At 33.8% G+C, this 18,892-nt stretch overlaps 5 protein-coding genes across 7 annotated transcripts; 3 read left to right on the top strand and 2 right to left on the bottom strand.

The window, feature by feature from the left end:
* The first annotated feature begins 308 nt into the window (after nt 1-308).
* Nucleotides 309-17,266, top strand: LOC103851483 (high affinity nitrate transporter 2.3). The gene is made up of 3 exons (XM_009128334.3): nt 309-5,078; nt 5,474-5,589; nt 5,695-17,266. The coding sequence occupies exons 1-3, from the start codon at nt 4,257-4,259 to the stop codon at nt 6,365-6,367; spliced, it is 1,611 nt and encodes a 536-aa protein (XP_009126582.2). The 5' UTR covers nt 309-4,256; the 3' UTR covers nt 6,368-17,266.
* Nucleotides 8,537-17,266, top strand: LOC103851755. Its single transcript, XM_033284317.1, has 2 exons — nt 8,537-10,661; nt 10,741-17,266. The coding sequence occupies exon 1, from the start codon at nt 8,586-8,588 to the stop codon at nt 9,684-9,686; it is 1,101 nt and encodes a 366-aa protein (XP_033140208.1). The 5' UTR covers nt 8,537-8,585; the 3' UTR covers nt 9,687-10,661; nt 10,741-17,266.
* Nucleotides 9,762-10,800, top strand: LOC117131762. Its single transcript, XM_033284211.1, has 3 exons — nt 9,762-9,775; nt 9,863-10,661; nt 10,741-10,800. Exons 1-3 carry the CDS (start codon nt 9,762-9,764, stop codon nt 10,798-10,800), a joined length of 873 nt encoding a protein of 290 aa, XP_033140102.1.
* LOC103851753 (uncharacterized protein At4g04775-like) lies at nt 11,080-11,608 on the bottom strand. The gene is made up of 2 exons (XM_009128626.3): nt 11,435-11,608; nt 11,080-11,367 (listed from the first exon to the last, which is right to left on the bottom strand). Exons 1-2 carry the CDS (start codon nt 11,606-11,608, stop codon nt 11,080-11,082), a joined length of 462 nt encoding a protein of 153 aa, XP_009126874.2.
* LOC103851481 (heavy metal-associated isoprenylated plant protein 3) lies at nt 17,146-18,837 on the bottom strand. Of its 3 annotated transcripts, none has more exons than XM_009128332.3 (5): nt 18,603-18,837; nt 18,347-18,485; nt 18,012-18,244; nt 17,837-17,924; nt 17,146-17,725 (listed from the first exon to the last, which is right to left on the bottom strand). In XM_009128332.3, the coding sequence occupies exons 1-5, from the start codon at nt 18,609-18,611 to the stop codon at nt 17,358-17,360; spliced, it is 837 nt and encodes a 278-aa protein (XP_009126580.1). In that variant the 5' UTR covers nt 18,612-18,837; the 3' UTR covers nt 17,146-17,357. The 3 variants fall into 3 exon arrangements, with proteins under 3 accessions (XP_009126580.1, XP_018511708.1, XP_018511707.1); XM_018656192.2 differs by having other exon boundaries at nt 18,347-18,482; nt 18,603-18,739; XM_018656191.2 differs by having other exon boundaries at nt 18,347-18,488; nt 18,603-18,698.
* Between the last annotated feature and the right edge of the window lie 55 nt (nt 18,838-18,892).

Below are 18,892 nucleotides of genomic sequence, written 5' to 3'. Positions count from 1 at the left end.
GTTTTAATGTGTTATCTATTGCTATTGTTCCGAATGCGCAAGTATTCTGTAGGTTCCAAAAAGTAGTTTGTGTAATTTTGTACTTAACATCGTTTTATATCTTAAGAGTACTCCCATTAGGGAGTTCTAACAACATATATACAAGATGTGTGTGTATATATAAATAAAATTATTTAATTGTGGAATCTTGAAGTTACGGAAAATTTAACCAAAATTTTTAAAAGCAGAACCTTTCGGTTGGGTTTTCGTAACTTTAAAATATCCACAATTAAATACTACTATCCATATAGACATACATATATGTATGTTTAGAACTTCAAAAAGAAAATTTTCCATCGGACATGCTCTTAGCTTTTTCTGTTTCAGTAGTATTCTTAGTGGGATTATTGGTTGTTATATTTTAATGGATTTGAAAATCCGAACTAAATCTAGTGTTATTAGTTTTATGATTTTCAAATCTGTATTAAAATAATGTGTTATTGGTTTAATGATTCATAAATTATATATCAAATCAAGTGTTATTCAATTGTACGGATTTATTAATAAATTTGATTTAATAATGGATTTTTGAATAGATTTTTTTGGATTTTTTTGTTAAAAATACAAAGACTCAAATCTGAAGGAAAACCTTCGGATTTGTAAATACTAATCCGAAAAAATTTAAAAATCTGTATATTTTACTTAGATTTATAAATACTACATGAATTTCTAAATCAATCAAAATATATAAACCAATAATAACACACTCATTTGAGCAAAAAAAAGTCATCGAGTCGAATAAGGCCACTTCTCTCTGTTCCATGATAGCATCTTGTGCTTTAAGGGAGCTCATCAAGCCCCAACTAAATTTCTGTCTCTTCCTCACAGTTTGCTTAACTTGTAGGCAGCCATATACAATTTGGGTGTCATTACTTGCTTTTCTTTTTTCCACTGTAAATCTTATGCCGAAAGTTAAACTAATTTCAAAAATATATGCAACGATAGATGTTTGTTATTCAAATTAGAAGGATTTTGGGTTCAGCTTTTGTTTTATTCTGGTAAAGTTAGCTATTAATCATAACGAAAATATATGCAATTTAATTAGTTTTGTAAAAAATATTGCAAACATCATAAGAACTTTTGTCTACCGGACGAGAGTAAGATAACTAGATGACGTGTAAAAAGTTCAATTGTTTGAGTGACGAGGATTACAGTCAGAGAGAGAAGGCCGTACTACTTCCGCATCATACGGACAGAACCTAATGCTGTGATCTGTACGGTTTTTAAAATAGTATTCACAGATAAGTCAATTGAATTATCATTAATGTATGTTAATTGTTACGTAAGTCAATAGTTAGCACCTATCAGAACAAAAAAAAATTATAACATTATATGAGCACGTTAAGCATCAACCACTTTTCTGGTGAACAAGCTCCAGCTCCACGTTCATCTTACCTGAAAATTGCCGTCATTCAAAAGTACATATCTCTTTAACCCACAACTTTTGACTCTAATCTATTTCACACCGTTTACTTTTGAATGTAGCCACTTGAAGTCTATATTAGTGTTTGTTCACTCCAAAAGCCCGTATCTACCCAATCCAAACTATGTTGAAAAGCCAATCTAAAATCATATCTGAATCTTTCAATTTGTCTGATTCGCATATTAAACTTGAACCATTAGAAAAAGGCAAAAATTATAATAAATATTTTGTTAAAATAAAAAAAAGAACTTAACAATAAAAAGATATACAATGTTATTTATTTTGAGCAACTTAAAGACATAACCAACCCAAACTGGTTTAGGTATCAATTCATTGTATATATATATATATATATATATCTCTTAACTAAACCAGAACAGTAAAGGCTATTTTCTTATAGTATATGCTAACTTAAACAATTTCTTAAAATTGCCAACTTTGTTTAATTCCAATTTTCTACTCCCTACTTTCCTAAAAGATCCATGTTATAGTTTTTTCACACTTATTAAGAAAATATTTAAAATTATATTTTTCAATACATTATTTTTCTTAATTAACTATTCTCAATAACTTTTAACCAATGAGATTTTATTAAACACAATTGTATTTTTTGAAAAATATAATTTTTCATTAATTAATGTAAAAAATGTATCTTTTTAAAAACAATTTTTTTCCTAAAAAATAGATCTTTAAAGAACAGAAAGAGTATTTTTTAACAACCGAGTTCCCAAAAAATGTAAGTAATAACATAGATTATTTAATTTTTTGATCCGTTATATCCAAATGAAATTAACCAACTTGATATGCAGAAGAAATTAATATACCATCTAAGCTGTTTGCATTCTTATTTTAACATATATATGATGCTTTGAAAGTCTACCAAATTGCAATAAGATAAGCCATGGACATTAACTTTTTTGAACAAATATATAAGAAGTCAATGAGCCATTACTCATGTTAGGAAAGAGTTTTTTTTGTCTGACTTCCCCACAAGATTTGAATTTCATAACCTATAAACATTGGACTTTTATAGTTGCCTTCCCTACATGAGAAAACAATAAAACTAAAACCATTGGAAACAAAAACATTATTAAACCTTAATTTGTTAAATGGTCACTTGTAAAACCTCTTAAGTTTATAAGATTACAAGAACTTAAAATCATAATTATCCAAAACAAAATGTGACGAGTATAGAAGTTATGCATTGAGATGATACAATATTAGGGAAGGTTAAAGAAAATCAACTTATCATTTCGTTTAGTGAGCCATGAGAATATGCGAATATCTTGCGAAATTTTCTAAATAACCTATGTAAGATCTATAAAGTTCAGAAACGTTAGAGCATTTTTGTGGGAACTTGTTTTAAGATAATGAGTCGACCACATGGAATGCTCAAGAGACATATTTATAAATTGGTAATGACATTTTCACGCTTTTTGCCATCGTTGATGTGTACGGACCATTAGGCTTTTTTTATAGCTATTGTCATTTGCCAGCGGAACGCCAACTGTAAACTTATGCATCTCTACCGCGATTTTAGAGAAAATACCATTAAATAATAATATATATTTTTAGCCTTGCCAAGCCCAAAAAATTTTACTCACTTTTTTTTTTTTGTAGATCGCATAATTTTCCTTTCCATATTTTGAAATTCTACTTGCACGTCCGTTCGTATATTTTTAAATTTGATAACTGTATTTAATATTATTACAAACGTTTTATTTATATAATTTGCATTTTAGTGTTATGTATTGTGTAACTCTATAATATTGTTGTTTATATTTCTTATTCGGAATTATTATATATAATGATTTGCTTAATATATTTTACTTTGATTATCAATTTTTTTACTTACTAATATATTTTTATATTAAGTACAATAAAATAACAATATGACATAATTAAATAGAGAACCTCCTTCAAAATATGTTTTTTCTTTAATTTATACATTTCTCATATATTACATCTTTAAATTTATTTATATTATAGAAAATAAATATGTTTAAAATAATTTATACTTACATGTGTTTAATTTTTTTTAACATCTATCATTTTAGTATTTTACGAATTTATAAGTAAAAACACTGTAAAGTTCAAAATAAAACAAATTTTCTTTTTCTTATACATTTTTACTCAAAATCATTAAATTTCGTCAAACAAAAAGTGTAAAGATACTACAAAATCTTCCAACTTTACGAGGTTGCTTGAAATTTTCTCATTAAATTTGATAAAACCTTACGGTTCCTGGAATATATATATAAATCTTTACCTTTCTTATCAAGAAACAAAATAACTAAATCAAAAACCCATAAACCGCATTAGTCTGAAGAGAATTAATATATTTTCGGGTTAGTCATTTCTCTAACAAGTTCTTGCATCGCGTTGTCGGGCAAAACTCAAGATATAAATATGGTACACGTATGAAACGTACGTAAGTAAATGATCAAGCACGTATTATTAGCAGCTACATTATGCATGACGAATATGTTTACTTCTCAAATTCTAAAACTGATAAGCCTTTCCTCCGCCATTAATAATCAAAGTTAGAAGTCATATATAATTAAATGCTGCTATCATCCAACAATTGTTTTTAATCATAATTTGGTACTTTTTCTTCTGTTATTCAAATCTCATCTTTGGACCCATCTTACCCTACCCACCAGTTGATATTCCCTCTGGCTCTATATATAGTTAGCATTTGTCAATCTCTCAATTACACCAAACACACAAAAAGAGCAATAAACCTTCTCTTCTCACCCACTCAGAGTCTTTCATCTCACTCTCAAACCCTAAAATGGCTTCTAATGAAGAAGGCTCTATTGGAACCTCCTTGCATGGAGTCACAGCAAGAGAACAAGTCTTCTCCTTCTCCGTAGATTCTTCATCCCAAACCCTCCAATCAGACGATCCAACCGCTAAGTTTGCCCTTCCGGTTGATTCCGAACACCGAGCCAAAGTGTTCAAGCCACTCTCATTTGCTAAACCTCACATGAGAGCCTTTCACTTAGGATGGATCTCATTCTTCACTTGCTTCATCTCAACCTTCGCAGCGGCACCATTAGTCCCCATCATCCGTGATAATCTCGACCTGACCAAAACTGACGTCGGAAACGCAGGAGTTGCCTCCGTCTCCGGTGCCATTTTCTCAAGGTTAGCCATGGGAGCCGTTTGCGACCTCCTCGGTGCACGGTATGGAACCGCCTTCTCCCTCATGCTAACCGCTCCAACCGTCTTTTCAATGTCGTTTGTGACCGGCCCTGTCGGATACTTAGCCGTCCGGTTCATGATCGGCTTCTGCCTGGCCACGTTTGTATCGTGCCAGTACTGGACCAGCGTCATGTTCAACGGCAAGATCATAGGTCTAGTCAACGGATGTGCTGGCGGGTGGGGCGATATGGGCGGCGGAGTTACTCAACTACTCATGCCAATGGTCTTCCAAGTCATCAGGCTCGCTGGAACCACTCCATTCATGGCTTGGCGCATAGCATTCTTCATCCCTGGCTTTCTTCAAGTCGTAGTGGGAGTTCTTGTCCTCACTCTTGGCCAAGATCTCCCCGATGGTAACCTTAGTACCCTTCAGAAGAGTGGTCAAGTTTCTAAAGACAAATTCTCCAAGGTACTTTCATGTATAGTGAATATTAATAAATATATATTTGATACAAAACATTATCAAGAGTATTATTGTTTAGTATATTTCTCATGGATGCCTTTTAGCATGTGCAAGAGGAACATAATAGAACCTAAATCTAAAAAAAATAAGAATTTTTAAATGAACATGTAAATTATAGTCTAAAACTTTGAATTTAGATATATTTATAATTTTATAGTTTATAATTGCGAAGACATGTTAAAAATATATAGATGAAGCCAATAATTTAAAACTACTTTACTACATTGTTAAATATACGGTTAATATTTTTTATAAATAGATAGAGCCTAAAATAATTTGAGATGGCACCAATATTTCCAGTGGCTAATGATTTTTCTTGCTATTATGCTAATTGTGTTTAGGTTTTCTGGTTTGCGGTGAAGAACTACAGAACATGGATTCTATTCGTTCTTTATGGATTTTCCATGGGAATTGAATTAACAATCAACAACGTTATCTCCGGATACTTCTTCGACAGGTTTGGTTTCTTCTTCGTTAAACTGAAATAATGATCTTTAGTTACTTACTTCTAGCACAAGCAATAACAACAACAACTTTTGTTTTCTTGTTATGCACGCTTCAGGTTTAACCTAAAGCTTCAAACAGCCGGTATTGTAGCAGCCAGTTTCGGAATGGCAAACTTCTTCGCCCGTCCCTTCGGTGGCTACGCATCTGATCTAGCAGCCCGGCTTTTCGGCATGAGAGGTCGGTTATGGATCTTATGGATCTTTCAAACAGTAGGAGCACTCTTTTGCATCTGGCTAGGTCGTGCTAGTTCACTTCCGATAGCAATACTAGCAATGATGCTCTTCTCAGTCGGTACACAAGCCGCTTGTGGAGCCCTCTTCGGTGTTGCACCATTCGTCTCGCGCCGCTCACTAGGGTTGATATCGGGACTAACTGGCGCGGGAGGAAACTTTGGTTCCGGTTTGACTCAGCTGCTTTTCTTCTCAACTTCTAGGTTTAGTACGGCGGATGGACTCTCGTTGATGGGAGCTATGGCGGTTTTGTGCACCGTCCCGGTTGCGTTTATACATTTTCCGCAATGGGGAAGCATGTTTTTGAGACCGTCGAGTGATGGAGAAAGGTCGAAGGAGGAGTATTATTATAGCTCTGAGTGGACAGAGGAAGAGAAACGACAAGGGTTGCATGAAGGAAGTATCAAGTTTGCTGAGAATAGTCGGTCTGAGAGAAGCAGGAAAGTAGCTTTGGCTGATTTTCCGACACCGGAGACAGGAACTCCAACTCATGTCTGAAGACAAACCACAAGAGATGTTTACTTATTATAGCTATAACCATTTAATCGTTTCATTATATTCCCGTTGTGATGTAACTTATGTGTAGTGAGTAAGATCTTTGCTTTGAGTAGGTAAGGTTCGATGAGCTCGGTACTTAGTAATGTTGTTTCAATGAAAGGGAAAATATTCTACAACTCTTTTTATATAACAAAGAAAAGCTTTTCGTTAGTCAGATGTTTAAGAGTGCATATGAAGAAAACATTATGAACATAGACTACGGTAGAAGCAATTGAAAGACTTGAGTTATCTTCAAACTATATTAACAGATGAGACCAAAGAATCTAAAGAGGTTGTAAGAAACTAATAAACATGAAAACCTGATGTTGACTTAGGTTATCTTTGAGTTAAAGAAACTAGCTGTCTCAGATTTGCTTCAGGAGCTTTGCAGCACCAAGAATCGTGGCTACGAACTGCTATAGAAGCAACCGTTCAGCTAAATTGCAAACACACCAAGAACCACTTATTAGCTTTAGTCAGATTGAGTAAATAACATAAAATCGTCAAAAAAATCCTGCAATAACACCACCAAAACCGTTCTTTGTTTAAGAATCAATGTTTTCCAATGTTGTACCATGGTTTTAATTAGATATGTGAAGAAGAGATTAGGATTAGTGACCCACAAAAAAAGAAGAAGGTTTCCTCACACAATTGAGGCTTTACTTATTGTGAATGTATCGGTTTAAGATAAAGAACATGGCATCGATTAAACCATGTGTCTACCACTGCGTTCCTCTAAGAAGATAAAATTCACATTTATCTAAGATGTTTCAAGGTATATGCATTTAAAAACCATTGATGCCATGTTCATATCATGACTTCCCGTGGTAATAGGTTGGCTCAACCTCGATGAAACGTGGTTTTGTAAAATATGTAAAGCATAGATTAGGACCAAAGAAAAAAAAGGATTGTGTCACACATTCAAGACCTCAGTTGTATGTATGTAAGGCCGCAAGGGGGTTTAGAAAAATTAACAAGGCAACGATCGTTTTAGTTCTAAATGTAATTTATGTGTTTGCGTCTGCGTTTATATGAAGAAAGTCACATATTGATATATAAATATTGTAATATACTTTTGCAAATGGTAAACCATACAAACATCATTTCCATTTGCGTCTAGCCTTAGTTTACAGTGAACAAGCTGTTTAAAGGGTTGGTTCATTTGAAAATAAAATTATACATTGAATGCTCAAGTAACTTTTTTACAGTTGTGCTTTACATGTTTGATGCAATCAAGTTCTGTTCTTTCTATGCAATCCATAATGTTGAGAATCTGACGCTGATGTAAATAAGAAACTCATTCTCGAAGATGATCATGATGACTGATCATGAACATGTTAGGTCTTATCGAAAAATTTCGTCAGCTTTTGTGTTCTATTCATCTTGTAGATAGACTGTAGAATGTAGTCAGATTCACGAGTGTACAAGTGGGAAGAGTTATCCTTGTAAATAGATAAAAGCTGATTTTACTTGGAAGTTGAAGACCTCCATACAAGTAAATGAATTGTTGTTCATCTGATATGATGTATCATCAAGATCTTCATCATACCATTAGCTTTGTAGTTTACAATAAAAATACATAGATGCATATGCAATTTAACTATGCGTATTTTTATTTTATTTTTTGCTATGTGCAACAAAATAAAAAATTGCCTTAATAAGAAATGTGGCATTACATGTTCCCTAACCTTGATTTTTGAGATATTGATGAGTTCATATTCGACACTTATTTTTTCAAGTGTCCTTGGTTATAATGAAATGCAACTCCAATTTGTTTTTGCTAGTTGACGATCTATTTCCCCCTGAGAAGTATCATATATCACTAGATACACACAGACTTTTGATCCCGTTCTATTTCCCCACAAAATAAAAGTTCGAATCCTATATCCCCCCAATTTGAAAGATCGAGTTCTGTTTCCCCATACCGTCGAAGTTAAACATTGCAATACACATAGGTTTGGATTAACACCGGTTTACTGTTTATCATTTAACCGTAAACCTATTGTTGCCCAACAAAAACCGCGATTTAACCGAAAAGATCCGTTTAAGATCCGATTAAAACCTGATTAAAACCCGATTATAACCCAATTGTTATTGGTTTAACCCGAAAACATAAACCCCCAAATCCCCAGTGTTCTTCATCGACAAAGAAACCTAGAAAGATTTACAAGTAGAAAAAATGGAGACGGTCAGTGAAAACACGATTCCTTCCCTTAGGGATGAATCAGACGACGAAGAAGAGATGGAGAGACACGCTTTCCGGGTTGAAGAAGATGTAGCTGCATTCATCAACGAACCTCCCATCCGACATAACATCTATCCCGATACCGAGAATGATAGTGATACAGATGAGGAGGAAGATGGTGAAGAACAACAAATGAAACGACAGAGGACAAGAGAGCGTTATCGAATTAGAAGAGGTGATGGGAATCTCTTCGAGGGCCAAGTATTCTTCAATGGAGTTGCGTTCAAAGAGGCGGTATTGGACTACGCTCTAAAGACTGGTCACAATATCAAGCAGTATAGGTATGACAAAACCAAACTTGGTTTTAGTTGTGTTGGTCGGAATGTGGATTCACACTGTCAGTGGCGTGTTTATTGCTCGAGTAAAGGAGAACCAGAGAGATGGTATGTTAAAGTGTACAAGAATGAACACAGCTGTGTTCCAAATGGAGAATGTGAGATGCTTAAGGTCCCTGTGATAGCTAGGCTGTTTGTTGATAAGATAAGAGAAGAACCAAAATATTTCATGCCAATGAAGATAGAAGAACTGATCAAGGAGAGGTGGAAGATCACGGTTTCTAGAGCACAATGTCAAGCTGCTCGAAATAAAGCAATGGGGTGGATTCAGAAGGAGTATGAGACTCAGTTTGCTCGAATCCGAGACTATGCTGCCGAGATTCTCGAGTCAAATATCAACTCTTCGGTGGAAGTCGAGACCAAGAGAAATGAGGAAGGAAAAGATGTGTTCGACCGTTTCTATGTGTGTTTCGATGTGCTTAGGAGGTCATGGCAGGCTACATGTAGACCTCTTATTGGGATGGATGGCACATTCTTGAGAGAGAAAACTAAAGGACAGTTGTTAGTGGCTCTTGGTCGAGATGGGGATAATTCAATCTACCCCATTGCTTGGGCAGTTGTTCAAGTGGAAAACACTCCAAATTGGGTGTGGTTTGTGAAGCATATCAAGACAGACTTGGGTTTAGGACATGGTGATGGATATATTATGGTCTCCGATCGTCAGAAGGTAAGCTTTGATTATCATGTAATTTTTTTCTAAAAATATAATTTTCTTATGTTTGTGTGTGGTCGGTTTCAGGGACTGATCAAGGCAGTTCAGTTGGAGCTTCCGAAGATGGAGCATAGAATGTGTGTTCGACACATTTATGGAAACGTGAAAGCTAAACATGGAAAGAAGAGTGACATGAAGAAGTATATTTGGCAACTTGCTTGAAGCTACAATGAGGCGGAGTACAAGGAGAATCTAGATAGGCTGTTCAACTACGACTCAGAGGTGTATGCAGATGTGATGAAGACTAATCCAATGACTTGGGTTAGAGCTTTCTTCAAGTTGGGGAACTATTGTGAGGACGTCGAGAACAACTCAACTGAATCTTTCAACGCCTCCATTGTTTCTGCCCGTGAAAAGCCAATGGTACCAATGTTGGATACCATTGCGCGTCTTGCAATGGTGCGTATCGCTTCTAGATATCTGATTGCTCAAGATCACAAGAGCATATGCACACCTTACGTGGTTGATATACTCGCTTTGGAGCACAAAAAAGCATCACAGTGTACTGTTTATAGAAGCACAAATGGTATGTGGTTGGTGAATGTTGATGCTTGTTCTTACCGTGTCAATTTGGAGAAGCGAACATGCACGTGTTCCAAATGGGATATCACTGGGATCCCTTGTGAACATGGATACGGTGTCATCTTGGATAGGAAACTAGAGGCTGAGGATTTTGTGTGTCACTGGTTTCGGACCACAATGTGGAGGAGGACATACGAAGAAGGCATAACACCATTAAGAGGAGCACGATTTTGGCCAACTTCTTCAGCCCCTGAAGTGCATCCAGCTCCTGAGCCAGACCAGCCTGGTCGCAAAAAGAAGAAAGACAACAAAAGGAAAAAGGGCAAAAATGAGTCTCCTGTGAAGAAGAAACCGAAGACGTTGAAGCGCATTATGCATTGTGGACTTTGTGGTGCGCCTAACCACAATATTCGTTTTCATAAGGAGGGACCCCATAAGAAGGTATGATTCATTTTTCATATCCTCTATATGGTTCTCCTTTCATTACTTACATAAGACTCTTTTTTTTTAATCTTTATAGGCTCCACAAGCTGAACCATCTCAAACCTTTGCTAGTCAAGGTGAATCCTCTCAAGCTTGATGTTCTTTAGCGGTAACTACAGTAGGAAAGGAAGAGCAAGAAGTATTTTTTGGGTTGTGTCTTCTCTCTTTTTTCGGCTATTTTGTTGTTGTCATCTTCATGGTTGATGAACAAGAATCCTTCTACTTATTTTGGTGTTTTCTTCCTTATGTATGGACATGACTCGATTTATAACCAAGAAGTTACCAACAATTTCATTCATTAAACAACATAAAAAACGTCAAGTACAAGAACATACTACTTCATAGCATTAAACAACATTTATCGAAATGAAATCCATCACACAAGCTTAATGATGACAAACCCAACAACACAAGCTATTACAATACCAGCACACATCTTCTTCATGCTCCATTTCGCTTCCTTTAACACTTCTTCCATCTTGTCGAAAAGCTCTATCTCTAGCTTCATCTCCATCTTCTCAAATACCTTCTTCTCACTTTCTCCTCGTTCCATCATAACTTCTTTCACCAATTCTTCAAGATTACTCATTTTGTTCTTCAGAACATTAATCTCTTCTAACAATGCCTCATCCACCCACTTGAAGAAATGATTATCATTCTCAAGCTAAAATCGATCAATCAAGTTAAAATCTGAGTTATTGCACAATCAAATCAATAAGAGTAAGCATTACCTTTTTTGAAACAGCATAAGAACACCTATGGTAACGACGATACGGATTTTTGTCTGATCTTGACATCAAAGTCAAGATTTCATATCCGCACCAACACTGTTTTGGGACACCCACGACCCTTTTCCTTGAACGCACCATTGACGACCCACTTGAAGCTCCAGAAACATCACTCATCTTTCAATTTCTCTTATATCTCCCACAAATCAATTTCCCCAATTCGATTTGTTAGGGTTCGTGACTGTAATTGTTTTAGGAATCGGGGATTTTAAAGACTAGGGTCGGGTTTTCAAACGGGTGTGGTTATGTTTAAAATGGGTTTATTTTGGTTAGCTACTGGTTCACCCAAGTAAACCATTAAATTCGACGGTATGGGGAAACAGAACTCGATCTTTCAAATTGGGGGGATATAGGATTCGAACTTTTATTTTGTGGGAAAATATAACGGGATCAAAAGTCTGTGTGTATCTAGTGATATATGATACTTCTCAGAGGGAAATAGATCGTCAACCCTTTAAAATCTCATGCATGCTTTGTATGTTGAAGTTTTTGTTATGCAATTCTCGTACGTCTTAATCTATAGTGTTATCTGACTATTTATTTTTATATATATTTTAAAACTAAGAAAGTTTAAATTGAAATATATGCATGTATTAGATTTGTATTGTTTATAATATTTTGTAAATGTATTGATGCCACATATACACTCGTTCATATAAATACTTTATGCAACCTAGGCTAAAACTTAATGTAAAAGTTTAATCATTGACCCATATTTGTCAAGTCAACCATATCGTCTGGTCTGGGAGGAAGATTAAACCAAACCATCAATTACGTTATGTCTCCGTTTAATGTATTCATATTGGATTTGAAGTGTTTTTCCAACGAAGAAGAAACTTCATCGTCCTTTCATCACCCACTCATTGTAAAAGAATTTTGGAAATTAGTGTCTAGAAAGAAATCAAATCAAATATAAATTCCACAAAGTACCAAAGAGAGAAAAAAAATGTGAAGATGAAGACAGAAAAAGGGCAAAGGGCTATGGCATTGACTCCTAGAAAGGCTTCATGTTTTTCTCTTTTCCTCCCTTTTTCAATTTGATTTTTTAATTATTTTCTCATTTTGTGGACCTCATCATTACCTCCTTGTGCAAGAAGGTGTTGTTGTGAATAGACCCTATGTCTTGTATACTTTTATGTATATCCACATGGTCAATTTGATCAAAAAAAAAAATCCACATGGTCAATTTTTTTGTGGAGCAAGGATAATAATATAAGCAATGAATCAAATAGTTTGAATATGATTTATGTATACCAGTGGCCGACGTGATGGAAGGTCGATCCTCAATTTGTAAAATTCAATAGGTTTGTCTTCTATTTACTAGAAATCTTGATAATAAAAAGCTATAGTAGTGTTAAAGAAAAATCTAAATTGTTTTAAAATGGTTGGAATTGGAAAGGAAAAAAATCATTTTTTTCAAGGAGATATGTTGTCTCTGATCCATTGTTTCCGTATTAAACGAGGTTAGAGCAAATAAATTAAATCTATAATATTGTAATGTGTTGTTTATTGAGTGTGTGTTTATTACAGAACTAATTGCTACTCCCTCTGTTTTTAAAAGATATATATTCTAGATTTTTCACATATATTAAGAAAACTCATTAAATATACATTGTTTTTTGTGAATAACAATTTTTTATAACTTTAAGCCAATAGAAATTCAATAAACATCATTAATTTTTTTGAAACTTACAATTTTTCATAAAATCATACATTTAAAAAGTAAACAATGTATCTTTTTAAAACAAATTTTTTTTCCAGAACATATATCTTTTAGGAACGGAGGGAGTATGAGGTATCTACACTTCTACTTAGTCCAACAAATGCAAATTATATACAAATCCAAAGATAATCGCACCCAAACAAAAACTACGCATTCAACATTGATTAACTTAAGTTCGATGAGCTAAGAAACCATCATTTTCAGATACATTGTTATAAAAAATCTCACATTATCAAAAGCGTTGGAGACTTACAATGCCGTATGGTATCACTTATTTCTTAAGAGATCAAAATAGTTGGTATTCAAGATTGAGTTAAAACTATTCTCATTGCATACGCGTATCAAAGGACAGCAACACTAAAAACGGATATTCATTACAAGAAGTTGCTTTCGATCCAAAACTGATGGTTCTATGCTTTATGAGATTTAATCAAAACTTAGTGTTTTGGTTCAAAAAAAATTGGTTCAAAAAAAAAAAGTGTCAATGTTTCATAAGTTTCCTTCCTAATCGCTGTTAGCTGTTTATGAGATGAAACTCTTGAAATTTACTGCTTGATATTTCTTGGTACCTCCAACAAGTGATAAACTTAATTACATCAATTTAAAATGTGTTTTATGATTGGTTTTGGGTTTTCAATTCTCTTGATATAAGGTCGTACATCTAATGCCACCTGCACTGCAATTATGTATATGAAGAAAGTGCACCATGAACAAAAAGTTATATATGCATGTAGTAAAGAATCCTCGAATATTCTGGTTACAGTTTCGTTTTACTTTTGTTTTATCCGGATAATGATGTGCATTATAATTTATAACATCTTCCAATGTATTTTTCTCTCTTTATTTACTTTTCTTTATCTTTATCTTTTATTTTATGGTCTTTTGGTCCACTTTCCTTGACATGCCCCCACATGGTAAGAGGCAAAGACAATCATCAAGCCTAAAAAAGAATCATTTTTATCTCTTATCATCACTAAACTATTGGAAAACATTTAACATCTTAGTCATTTTTGGACAAAATGCTGAACAAACTTCTTGCACTGCAACCAGCTCTAATTGTTGATAAAAGGTGTAAATGAGGAATATCATGTGCCTTCCGTAATATATTTGTTCTCGATCATACCCTTCTTATATCAACCTGCAATAACTTACTTGATAAGTTCGCTTAGATTATAACATTATTTTCTTGTTCTACCATTTTTACTATCTATAAAACTGAATCTGTAGAGCAGAGTATGAAAATTTTTGAAGATTAAAATTATATAAATGAATCTGTAAAGTGTATCTAATAATTTTTGATATTTTATAAATTTTTAAAATATTTGTTTGTCTAAGGATGTTAAAAAGAATTACAATGTAGTTTCTTACTATTTATTTCTTTTGGGTTAAATAAAACTTTCAAATAAAAATTTAACATTTAAAATGTATAAAGTATATATTTTTTTTGTCATCATGTATAAAGTATATAAAATATTCCAAATGAAGATTTGTAGATTTTACGATTCAAATTTTGGCTTAGATTCATAAAATATTATTAACCACTTGAAAGAGAGCATTGAACCACTACTAATTGAATTATTTTCCTCAACGTCTCTTTTTTAACTCTCGTTTAAATCTTAGTTTTTCTTTTTGTAAACTTCGTTTAATTCTTAGTTTATAATATAATTTAAAAGTTCAAGCCTTCAAGTAACTTTGGACTACAAATAAAGCTTTTTTTTTGGTAAAATCTACAATTAAAGCTTCTCGCCAAGCCTTTTGACATACAAAGGTAACTTTGAATATAGAAAAACTTTTAATTTTTATAAAGTGAAAAAGGTTTCTTACAAAAAATATTCCCACCTGTAATTGTTGATAAGAAAAGAATAAAGAGAAATGAAATGTATAAGCGTGTTGAAAAGCTTGATTAGTTACTTTTATGTGAATTATTTTTAAATCCTTTAGTTTCCTCGAACGCGAATGGAACTTTCCTAGAAAAGAAAGTTGAAAACTAAAATGTATGATAATTATGAATGATGATTAGTGGAATGCATCATGTTTGCATGGTATGAAGCACCCCGCATCATGATCCCAAAATTCTTAACACATGTTTATGGATGTATTAATTAGTTAACGATTTTAATTAATATTGAATGAGATGTCGCATCAAACGCACATGCATAATAAAAACATGAATACGACGACTATATTGATGTTAATTTATTATTAATGATATTTTTTCCACAGAAATAAATAAATAACTTTTGGCTTTACGTTACCATAAAAGAGTGAAAGGAAAACAAGTAGTAATGTGAGCATTGATGTCATGGGTTGGCATTCACTATATGCTGACTTACCTATTAGATTCCTAACAAATAACTATACCTATTTTTGACCAAAACTATAGTTATTTTGCTTTTCACTTGTAATTAAGTTCACCGAAGTAAACCAAACCGTAACGTTTGAAAGACCAAGGACATATACCAAATCTAACCTTGGCTAATCGACAGGTAAACAACAATAGGTTTCACTTCATTATAATCTATCAACCATAAATTTGATGTCAATAAGAACTTAACAAAAATAGGTTTTGTTTCTTTGGCAAGAAAACACTCTTTAAATTACAAAAGTAGTTTCATATCTCCATTATCAGGTAGTTGCTTGTTTTGTTTAGTTGTTTTTTTCTGAGTAGGCAATGCTACGACTCATTTACTCTCTCTTATAAAAAAATAGTAGATATTTAAAATTGTACTAATATAAAAGGACATGTTCTAGTTCAGTACTTCAGTTTGATATATTATATGGGCTCGTATGTGTCCAAAAATGAAGGAATAATAATATATTCCAACAGTTACAACTTACAAGACGAGAGAGGGCATGAAGCAGAGGACAAGACTCGAGAGCACTTCCATCCAACTCAACTGGCTCAAAGTTTCGTAGAGACACCTAATACCGACAACATTTCCTCAAATCCTAATTTTATTCGAAAATTGATACAAAACTATATAATAAAAATGTAGATTTTTTGGTCGAATTTTTAAAACCACAAAAGAGCAATTGAGACGACAGGGATTGCCAATCAAGCGAGTGGTGAGAAGAGCAAACTACGTAAGCTAATTTATTACAAAGGGAAAAGGAAGAGAATGGTAGTTATATAATTATGCATTTATTATGTACTTTTGACTCAGTATTTATGGACATTCACCACTGCGCTTTTAATTTGTATAATTTATTAGTCATTCAATTTTTGTTGGTAAAATTAAAACTCAGTAACTCATTATAGGCCAAAAAACTGTGCAGACAGACATACAACATGACAACTCTTCTATGTTTGTACTTAGTATTACTAGCTAAAAAAGTAGTTAGAAAGTATAAAAAATTGTTTTTTTGTCTACAAAATAAATTATATGTATATCTTAAGGTACTTTTATATATTTAAAAAAACATTAATGGAGATATTTGAATTGATTAAATATCAATGATTGATAGTTATATAAATATCTACATTAAAATAAATAATAAATTTAGTTATAAATTTTTAATATGTGTAGATAGTTTAGAAAATCTTATTTACGGAAACTGAAAGAACATGTAGTTGTCTAAATAAGTCGTATTTGGAGATAATACACCGCACCAAAAAAAATTGATGACTAATTGTGACGTTTAATTTTAATTTGCCGTGTCATTATCAACAGTACAACTTAATTAGATAATATGCTTTTAACTTTAACTTGACAATCGCAGTTCAGTTCAGAGATCGGGTGAATTAGTTTTACATTTTAGAATAAAAAATAAATTAAATACATCTTCTGCACTTTCAAATTATCTGGTTGTATCTTAAATGACAACAATCCCTTTTTTTTTTGGATAATATACAGCATATAGAATTGCTGGTAAAAAGGTGTTAGAATTTAACTTAAATTTATATATATTCACAATTGAAACAATACCTATGAAAATATCTTAAAAATTATTATTATTAAACTTAGGAAATATTTGCATGTTTTGACTTAAAATTAGAAACGAACATAAACAAAAAGGAGAAATTCAAAACTGAAACAGTTAAAAAAAAAAAACTACAAAATAAAAACTAGTATTTCCCGGAACACCCCAAATTATAGAATATTTACAACTTCTACCACCCTCCAATATTTTTCTTCCGCCGCCTCACATAACGACGCAAGCATTCACGTTCTCATCGCTGAACATCTGAGGCGCGTGGGCTTGAATCGGGTATCCATACGGCCCACCCGGATAGTAAGCTGCCCCGTAAGCAGGCTGAGCCGCCACGTACTCCATCGCATTCACCCCCTCGCCCCCTTTGTTATCCTTTCCTCCGCCGTCTCCTCCTTTCTTCTTGTCCCCGGACTCGTTCTCTTTCCCCTTACCATTCTCTTTATCTTTCTTCGCCGGCGGCACAACCTCCACCTTACGCTTCAGCTTCTCCGACAAAGTGTCGGCGAGCTTCTTGACATCCATTGTTCCTTTCACCGTCAGTAACTGCTTCTCTTTATCCATCGTCAGCCCATTCACACCTGCGTTTGCGTTTGCAAAGACAAAACAGTATATGAGCTTTGTTAAACCCAAAACAGCGTTTCGAAACGCGATTATAATCATTGGTTGTGTTGTGTGTCTCTCTCTCTAACCTTTGGTTCTAGTGACAGTCTTTTGGATCTTCCCGATACAACCTTGACAATGGAAGTCCACCTCCAACACCGCCGTTGTAACAGCAGCCTGGAAACATTAATCAAAGTTATTAACTTTATCATTTGTAATAATCAGACAAAACCAAAGTTTTAAACTTTAATGTGTTTTTTTTACCTCTTTGGGTTTCTTCTCCTCTGGTTTCTTTTCTTTGTTCTTGTCTTCATCGTTTTTAGTTTTGTCCTTGTTGCTGTCTTTCTCTTTCTCCTTCTCCTTCTTGGGCTGAGGAGAAACCAAGTCGACTTTCTTCTTCGTCTTCTCTTCAAGCTTCTCCCGGAGCTTCGCCGGATCTACATCTCCGGTCACCGTTAACTTTCCACTCTCTGATTCCGACTTTACAGTCTCAACGCCTGAGAGAGACATTTATTGTTAACAATTCAACCAATTAAATAGGGATATTTAAACAACCAACGAATAAAAAGGACTGTAACGTTAAAAAAATTAAATCAAACCTTGGAAAGTACGAACGCATTTAACGATCTTGGAAGCGCAGCCTTCGCAATGCATATCGATCTTCAAAACGACGGTGACTGACGCCGTTTTCTTCTCGCCGCCGCCATCTCCTTTGTTCTCCTTGTTGTTGTTGTTGTTCTGCTTAGAAACAGAACATAGAGAGCAAATCAAACCCATTAGATAAGAGTGAAATGAATAAAAAAACAAAAAGAGAAGACTCGAGAATGTTGTTAAGGACGGTTTTGACTCGGTTACCTTGCCCATGATGACTCGGTTAGTTAGTGAGAGAGTAGTGGGTGGAGACAGAGTCGGAGGATTGAGAGAGAACACAAGTCTTTGAGAAAAACTAGAACCTTTCGTTTCTATTTATAGTAACGAGTCCGTTTTTTTATGACGATGATGATGAATGGTGTGTTTATGACATGTATGTATGTCTACCATGTTATGTTCCATCACATACGTTTTCGTATTCCCCTTTCCGTTTTTTCATATTATTACTACAATTATAATGTTGAGTTAATATATGCACGTTCGTTATTTTTTTA

The sequence above is a fragment of the Brassica rapa genome, chromosome A02 (assembly GCF_000309985.2).
Source record: "Brassica rapa cultivar Chiifu-401-42 chromosome A02, CAAS_Brap_v3.01, whole genome shotgun sequence".
Lineage (NCBI taxonomy): Eukaryota > Viridiplantae > Streptophyta > Magnoliopsida > Brassicales > Brassicaceae > Brassica > Brassica rapa.
The sequence above is the reverse complement of the archived record's forward strand: the minus strand, read 5'-3'. Positions and strand labels throughout refer to the sequence as shown.